The following is a 9,038-nucleotide window of genomic DNA, read 5'->3' on the forward strand; positions in this document are numbered from 1 at the left end:
TGGGGCAAGCTGACGGAAACGTGGCTGCCAGTCTGTGCCTATGGCCTCTCCGACCATCACCGAACATTCATCCACACATTCATACACCAGCGATGCCAACACTGGAGGCAAGGAGGGTTAAGTGTCTTGCCCAAGGACACAACGACAGATGACTGCGGGAGTGGGAATCGAACCGCCGACCTTCCGATCGTTGGACGACCTGCTCTACTGCCTGAGCCACATGGAACATGACACAAAATAAACCCCTTGTAAAAGAGGAAATGAGTCACTTCAGTATAACACCATTCAAGAGCACCACCATGCACACACACTTTCTTCTTTCCGTCAGTGACAAGAACATCTCCAGTTTCTGTTTGCTGTTGGATGATGTTGCAGAACCTGCTGATCACCCTCTGCAGTAAGTTTATTTGGATTTATAAAAAAGAAAGAAAAGTGTGTGTGTGTGTGTTCCTAATCCTGGTCCTTGGGGTCCACTGACCTGTGTGTTTTAGTTCTTTTCAAATCCAGCCTGAATCAGACTAATTGTATTGCTTTGCATGCCTACTGATGAGCCATTCATTGATGCAGTGCAGTGGTCCCTGAGGACCAGCATTAAGAAACACTGGGATAGAGGGATCTTCCACTTTTCGTTGCTTTTTCCCTCATTGGTTTTTATTATTATTCTTTTAATAAATAAATTTGCAGTGCACATGCTATGCTTATCCACAAGTTCTATCATATGGATGTTACCTTCCAGGAAGGCTTTTGATTTAATTTCTTTTCTCCACAGTTGCTTTGAGTTGTGTGAGCAGTGCAGCCGAGGTGATCCTTGTCTCTGGATATGAGGGCAGAAATGTGACGGTGTCCTGCCCCTACGATCAGGGTTATGAATCTCATGACAAGTATCTGTGCAAGAACGACTGTGGCAATGCAGATGTTTTAATCATGACTACAGAAGCACAGAAGGGAAGATATTCTATCCGTGATAATGAGGAGAAACAAATCTTTACTGTGACCATCTCTAATCTACGTACTATAGATGCTGGGAAATATTGGTGTGGAGTGAGCAAGACTGGATATGACATCTTCACTGAAGTACTGCTACAGGTAGAGCAAGGTGAGAAACAAAATATTTGCCAAAAGAATAATTAAAAGTGGTAAAATATGAATGACAATAGATTAGCAACAATATAGTCATGGTGTAAGTTGTTAATGTCACATTGTTGTAATCATCATCTGATGGAACTGACGTAATTGTCATCCAACTATGAAAAATGTAATAATTGTCAGAAATCCTCTCAGTGAATCTAATGAGCTGATTGTTTAAATTTCAGAGGTCAGTCATAGCATGAGGAGATCAAAGTTTAAACTGTCATAATGTAAAACATGTTTTTTTTGTTTGTTTTTTTTTTTGTTTGTTTTTTATTTCCTTTCTTTTTTGTTTTTTCTTAAAATGTGCAACAATGTTTTGGTACTTGATGATCTCTCATTATTTTTGTTTCAGTCAGAGAGCAGCTTTTGCAATATGATAAACGATTAAGAGAAAAAAAAAGAAAATATTAAATGTAGGCGGATCTGACCGCATAAAAACCCCCAAAACACTTCTCCAAATGATCTGAGCTTTGGTAAAGAGGCTGGGTGACCTTTCAGTGCTGCAGTTACTGTCAATTGTCAAATCATACAAATCCAAAAATATGCTCAGTAAAGCTGAGTTAAAAACATTTTTCTTACCTTATCCTGTCTAGCATCATATCATGCAGAATGATTGCCTGGCTTGGGTTGTGCCAAACAAATTTGCTTTATGGATTTAAGGCCCCTGTGCTTTATGCCATATCCTCCTGGCATAAAGCACCAGTGCCCTTATATCCCCTCTACTTTAAGAATTATTCTTTATTTTTAGATTTGTCTGTTGCTAAATTTATATATTAATGCCGGACCTGACAAGTGGGGTGGGGTTTAAAGAAAGGGGAGAATGAACAGAAGAGCAAACGAGTGAAAAAAAGAAAATTTATACAAGAATATACCAGATAGAAAGTTACAGCATCAGCTGTTCAGTCAAAACAGGAAAACCCAGACAACCAGCTGCTACACCTATAAGGAAACAATAAGCCACCTGCAACATCTGCTAGACAACAAAGCTAACAATCATCAGGAGCACCTACAAAAAGACAAACAAGCTGGGAAAAAAATCATGAATCACAACAACTAGAACATCAGCAACACAAAGAAAAAACATGAAGATACTCTAGTAAGACTGTATCAGCATGCGGACTAATAAATGTGGAAGAAAAACAACAGGCATGAATAGTCATTGTGCAAATGTGACCAGGCCACTACAAAGACCACGGGACCCCCAGGACCCAGGACACCAGCTGCCACCCCAAAGTACGAATTCCAACACAGTCCACCACAGAGTTGACCATGTACCCGTCCAGAGGATGACAAAGGAAGGCCCCAACCAGAAAACCTCATAGACATGGAGCACAGACCCCAGGAGGCCAGGGATGGCAGCTCACAGCCCTGCTATTTGCTGGTCCACCAGAAGTGGCCAGAGCGCAGGCCCGAGAGCAACCCATCCCCCACCAATGCCCTGGAGGACCAGGTCCCGTCGGATGGTGACACACCATAGGCCATCATTAATCATGAGGCCCAATTCAGGCATTTCCCTGAAAACCTTAGGGCACCTCATGATTCAGATTTTTAAAGAACTACATGCTGTCATTATGAGGTTTGTTAAGTGATAACACAAGACTGCACTGCTGAAACAGGAGAGGAAAATTAAAGGTGCAAATGTCTTCATCAGTGAGCACCTAACCAAACACAACGTAGATATTGCCAAACATGCACACTACCCGAAGAAACAGAAAAAAAAAAAAAAAAAAAACAAAACCCGACATAACTTCAGGTTATCCAGTTTATAAGAACAGCTAGGAAAGGATGTTAAAACAAACTATTAGATGACAACAAGAATAGCATTAAAGATATATGGAACATATTGAACACTGTAGTTAAAAATGACTAAACAATTAAGTTATCCCAAGTATTTTATTACTAATAATACTGAGAAGTATAATATGGATGAAGCGGTTAATGGAATTAACTTTGTTATTATTAATTTGAATTATTTCTAAGTGATCTTGCAGAGCAAATCCCTGATCCAGTAACATCTGAGGAAAAATCTGATGTAATAGGAATTTGAATTCAACGTTTCTCATAGCGGTGGCTGAGAGAGAAATTATGCTGTTGCTAAATGTACTAAGATATCTAATGACTGTAATGACATCAATATGACTGAGGTCAAAAGAGTGATTCAGGGGTTTCAACACCCTTTTCAAACATCTGTAACTTATCGTATCAGATAACAAAGGTCATACCTTGCAACAAAACTGTAAACAAACACCAATTCACAAACCACAGACCTGTTTCATTACAATCTTAATTCTGCAAAGTTCTAGAAAAACTTTTCAATAACTGGCAAGACAAATTCACAGAATAACATAAATTACTCACTGAAAGTCCATATGTATTTAGATCTAACTAAGCAGCATCAATTGCATTAAACAATTCAGGGGAGGAAATCACAAATTCAATAGACCAAAAACAGTGTACAGTGGATCAGAAGTTATTTATCTAAAAGGAAGCAGGTCGTGAACATTACCTGTGGTGTCCCTCAGTGATCAGTGTTGGGCCCTAAACTCTTCATATTTTATATCAATGATATATGCAAGGTTTCAAAAGTATTCAAGATAGCCTGTGTCATTTTTTGTTCTGGCAGTGACTTACAAATTCTGACACAAGTAATTAGTAGTAAACTCAATAAATTAAAAGCAAGGTTGGACAAAAATAAATTATCATTAAACTTGAGCAAAACAAAATTAATACTTTATGATAATCACAGAACTAATCTACATTTACAAATACAGTTGGATGGAGTAACTATTGAAAAAGTAACAGAAATAAAATTTTTAGGGGTGTTGACGGATGAAAAAACCTGTTGGAAATCACAAATTAAACGTGTACAAACCAAAATTCTGAGATGCATCGTAGTATTAAATAAAGCAAAACAGGCACTTTGGAGAAAAGCGTCTGCTAAATAAAAAAAAGAAAATAAAAAAAGGCACCAAATCATAAATCACTTCACATACTATATATTATATTTATATTATAAGTTCTTATTATTATGAAAGTATCCGAAGAATGAATGTACATTTAGAGGAATGTAAAGTCATTACAAAACTGAGTGTCGGTTACCCCTTAAAGAACCTTTAAGCCGTCTCCAGATTGATTAGTAGGACTACTTTCCTTTCTAAGATCATTACCAGTGTTTCTACTCTTTTGCATTTTTTAGTCCCCTAGATCAACATGCGATGGGGAGAGACAGTGGTTCAGCACTCAGAGAGTATCTGATGTCAACTCCGAAGTCTCAACCCCAGCGCAGCCTTTTTATTATGCGAATAATGCAAATTACATGAATCAGAAACGCAAGCAAGTCATATTGGAAAAACACATCCTTCATCATTTCATAACCTTTATCATGAAGAGCAGTTGTAGCCACATCCTATGTTCTGCAGAACAGGCATAACTGCGAGTCATTACACAAGCATAAAAGAGGAACTTTAAGATGTCAACACCTCTGTTTACTTTAACAAAATACCTGCCACAGTGTAAAATATCGTTATGTTTTGTTTGTTGTTTTTTCAAAAAATGCGCAACAACGTTTTGGTACTCGCTGATCTCTCATGTCTTTTGTTTCAGCTTCTCTGAGTATTGCATGAGAGTGAGCTTGCTGGAACAAATATAAATCATGTTTCTCCCTGCAGAATGAGGGACTCCAAAAAGTTTGGAAATTCCTGTGTAACCCTTCAGTTCTAGGAAAAATTTGAAGATGTGGCCAAGACAAGTTAGTGTGGGACAGCCAGTTAATAGATATCACTAAATGCAATGTCCAACATTATCACTGTTGACTTTGGTTTGAACAAATGTGTTAAATACTTGAGAATCTTGTGAGATTCTTGAGTGTCTGTTACCCCTTAAAGAACCTTTAAGCCCTCTCCAGATTGATTAGTAGGACCACTTTCCTCCCTAAGATCATTACCAGTGTCTCTACTCTTGTGCATTTTTTAGTCCCCTAGATCAGCAAACTGCCATAACTTTTGGTTTTATAGAGATGCTCACACCTGCTGATGATCAGTTGATCAGGTCAGTTTAATTAGCAACGGTTGGCTGCTACTTATTCTTTATATTTCTATAGATTCACTAAGTCAGTTTTCCACACACTACTTCTACATTTTCACTTAGAGTTTGTTAAACAGATAAATTATGTGTGTTAATATGACATACGTTGTTCATCTGCAGCTGGATTTCTTTTATTTCGACTCCTGGTAAGGGCTAGAACTTTAAGGATATAATACTTTCATTTTCACATGACTGCATGAGCAAGTGTTAAAATACTAACATAATGAAAGTATTCGAAGAATGAATGTACATTTAGAGGAATGTAAAGTCATTTCAGAACAATAAATCTATTCCTAATTTACCTGCAATTACATCAAATACACTTTCACCTTGGTGTATGTCTTTCTGACAGAGTGGTGCTGCGTAAAGAAAAACACCCTGGTGGGAACTGTGGGACACCCCCTCACTTTGCCATGCCCCTATCCACCACAACACTGGGATAACAGGAAGTTCCTCTGCAAAGGAGACCACCGCAACAACTGCACAGACATGGTGACAAGTGGAAGCAGGTTCACGTTGAAGGATGATGCTCCTTCCAGCTCTTTCTTGGTGACAATCACAGAGCTCGAAGCTGGTGATACTGGAACATACTGGTGTGGATCAGACTCTGAGTGGAGTGTTGGAAACTACACCAAGATTCAGTTGTCAGTAGGTAAGATGAGAAGGTAAACTGCATTTAAACAAATATAATAAATTAAACTCAGGATTCTTTTTGTGTGGTGTGAACATTAGTCAATATACTGAAACACTTTTTTTTCTTTTAAGCTTTGCCTTGGCAGACCAGCACCAGGTGATAACAATGTACAGTTTATTTTTACTGTTTTTATTTTTCAGACACTCTACCCATTGGAATTGTTGTTTACACTGTTCCTGCTCTCCTGATCCTCCTTTCCATTGCTCTCATTGTAGTCTTTAAATGCAAACTGAAAGGTATGCATTATATACATTAAAAAACACAAAATACAGAAATTATTCATTTAAATGTTATGCTATGTTTACATTTGTGTCTCCAGGACCTGAAGCCAGTCCTGACAGGGAAATTAGAAAGTTTGAAGCACTCGAAACGGTGGGTGAGATAAAAATGTTAATCTTTGCAAAAAGCAGAAAGGGCTGGATCTCTCTGATAAATTTACAGTTTTATTCTACAAACATCGTAGCAGACTGATCAGACTCTGATGAATTACTTTTGTTGCACTTGTTGCAGTGACAATAAAGTTCAATTATAGTCAAAACATTAGTCTCCTGAAAGTCTTAAAGTCTGATGGTAGCTGTGAAGCACCTGATTCGGCTTATGTTGGATGATGCGTAGAATACATTCATTTCATTATGCATCTTCAGACTGTTGCAAAAAGACTCTAGATCCTTTAAGCATAATCCTGTGATACAATTACTGTTACACTCATCTGTGTAAATGTGCCTGATCATCTAATACAGATGTTTATTTCTTCAGAAATGTGAAAATCCAGAAGATGCTTCTCATCCATACCAGCAGAGCACCAGTTCCAGTGTTGCTCAAACTCAAGAAAATATGTACCAGACCATCACTGCATCAGAAGATATCTACTCTATTTGTCAGTAGTTACAGCAAAAATGATAAAGCCGGTAAAAATAAAGATAAAGAAGCTACCTTTCTCACACTAAGATTAAAAAAATAAACATGAATTAATCTCCCAACTCCAGGTTATTCCTGCTTGTAGTTTCTGTAGCCACTTATCTGTCTGTATTTCACTCCAGCCTTACATTTGTTTTAGTTTGTTTGTTTTTTGTTTTAATAAAGATCCTCATCAACATGGACATTAACACCTGGGACCATAGAAAAACCGAATTAAAGAATAACAGTTTGTGGTTCAAATCCTAGCAGGTGCCTTTTCTGAGTAGAGTTTACACCTTCGCCCTATGCTTACATGTTTTGTGTTTGTTTTGTGTTTGTTTTCGTCAGTCTAATAAAATTGGATTCAACTTTTTTTTGTTTTTTTCAGTTTATTTATGCCATTTTTGGAATGGAGCTAAATAAATAAATAAATAGATAAATAATTAAATAAATAAGGCAAGGCAAGGCAAGGCAAGGCAGTTTATTTGTATAGCACATTTCATGTACAGGACAATTCAAAGTGCTTTACATAAAACAAAGACATTACAGATATTTAGAATAGTAAAAGGCATCAACACATAATCAACACATAATCACAATAAAATAATAAATTACATTAAAATGATTAAAAGCAAGATAAGTTAAAAAAAAGTTACCGTGCAGATTTCCTGCATAGGCGCATGAGAAAAGAAATGTTTTTAACCTGGATTTAAAAATGTCTACATTTGGGGAAAGTTTAATCTCCACTGGCAGTTTGTTCCATTTGTTTGCAGCATAACAGCTAAATGCTGCTTCTCCATGTTTAGTCTGGACTCTGGCCTGGACTAGTTGACCAGAGTCTTTGGATCTAAGAGCTCTGCTAGGTTTATATTCTCTGAACATATCACAGATGTATTCTGGGCCTAAACCATTCTGGGATTTGTAAATGATCAGAAGGGTTTTAAAATCTATTCTGTGACTGACTGGAAGCCAGTGTAAAGATTTTAAAACTGGTGTGATGTGCTCAGATCTCTTAGTCCTGGTTAAAACTCTAGCAGCAGCGTTCTGGATGAGCTGCAGATGTTTAATGCTCTTTTTAGGAAGTCCTGTTAAAAGACCATTACAGTAATCCAGTCTACTGGAGATGAATGCATGGATGAGTTTCTCTTGGTCTTTCTGGGAGACTAAACTTTTAATTCTGTTGATGTTTCTGAGCTGGTAAAAAGCTGTCTTAGTGACAGCTTTGATATGGCTGCTGAAAGTCAGATCTGAGTCTATCAACACTCCCAGGTTACGAACTTGGTTGGTAATTTTAAGAGCCCGAGTCTCCAGGTGTTTGCCAATGCTGACCCTCTTCTCTTTGCTACCAAACAGAATAATCTCAGTTTTGTCTTCATTTAATTGTAGGAAATTCTCCCTCATCCAGGTGTTTATTTGCTCCAGACACTGACACATTAAGTCTATTGGACTGCAGTCATCTGGTGACAGAGACACATAAAGTTGTGTATCATCTGCATAACTTTGATAACTAATGCTATAGTTTTGTAATATTTTACCCAAAGGGAGCATATACAAGTTGAACAGAAGAGGTCCAAGGACTGACCCCTGGGGGACTCCACAAGTCATGGCCACTCGCTCGGATTCATAGCTGCCGATCGTAACAAAATAACTCCGGCCTTCTAAATAGGACCTGAACCAGTTAAGGACCGCTCCAGAAAGTCCAACCCAGTTTTCCAGCCTGTGCAACAGGATTCTGTGATCTACAGTATCAAACGCAGCACTGAGATCCAACAGAACCAGGACTGATACTTGACCAGAATCGGTATTCAACCTAATGTCATTTAACACTTTGACCAGAGCTGTTTCAGTGCTGTGATGAGGTCGGAAGCCGGACTGAAATTTATCAAGATTTCCACTTTCATTTAAAAAGTCATGAAGCTGGTGAAATACAACTTTTTCAATAATCTTGGAAATAAAAGAGAGGTTAGAGACAGGTCTATAGTTGTTCATTATAGAGGCGTCTAGAGTCCTTTTCTTTAGGAGTGGCTTAATAGCAGCTATCTTTAGTGACTTGGGAAAAATGCCTGATGCCAGTGAGCTGTTAACTATCAGTAGGAGATCACTTTCTACTGAGGTAAAAACTGTTTTTAAAAAGTCGGATGGTATCATGTCCAGAGTGCATGTTGTTGATTTCAAATGCCAAACTGTTTCTTGTAGGACTTTTAAATTCACCATTTTAAATTGTGACATGACA

General features: G+C 37.8%; 1 protein-coding gene across 1 annotated transcript; it reads left to right on the forward strand.

The window, feature by feature from the left end:
• Positions 1-323: 323 nt before the first annotated feature.
• LOC121637662 (polymeric immunoglobulin receptor-like) lies at positions 324-7,067 on the forward strand. The gene is made up of 6 exons (XM_041981861.1): positions 324-397; positions 770-1,096; positions 5,567-5,866; positions 6,049-6,144; positions 6,228-6,280; positions 6,665-7,067. The coding sequence occupies exons 1-6, from the start codon at positions 364-366 to the stop codon at positions 6,791-6,793; spliced, it is 939 nt and encodes a 312-aa protein (XP_041837795.1). The 5' UTR covers positions 324-363; the 3' UTR covers positions 6,794-7,067.
• The last annotated feature ends 1,971 nt before the right edge of the window (positions 7,068-9,038 follow it).

Source organism: Melanotaenia boesemani, chromosome 4, assembly GCF_017639745.1.
Source record: "Melanotaenia boesemani isolate fMelBoe1 chromosome 4, fMelBoe1.pri, whole genome shotgun sequence".
Classification (NCBI taxonomy): Eukaryota; Metazoa; Chordata; class Actinopteri; order Atheriniformes; family Melanotaeniidae; genus Melanotaenia; species Melanotaenia boesemani.

Bases quoted from the DNA above. Each gene is read 5' to 3' on its own strand.
- LOC121637662 (XM_041981861.1), top strand. From the start codon at position 364: ATGATGTTGCAGAACCTGCTGATCACCCTCTGCA. The intron at 6,145-6,227 runs GTATGCATTATA...TTGTGTCTCCAG, and splicing joins CTTTAAATGCAAACTGAAAG to GACCTGAAGCCAGTCCTGAC. The intron at 6,281-6,664 runs GTGGGTGAGATA...TTATTTCTTCAG, and splicing joins AGTTTGAAGCACTCGAAACG to AAATGTGAAAATCCAGAAGA.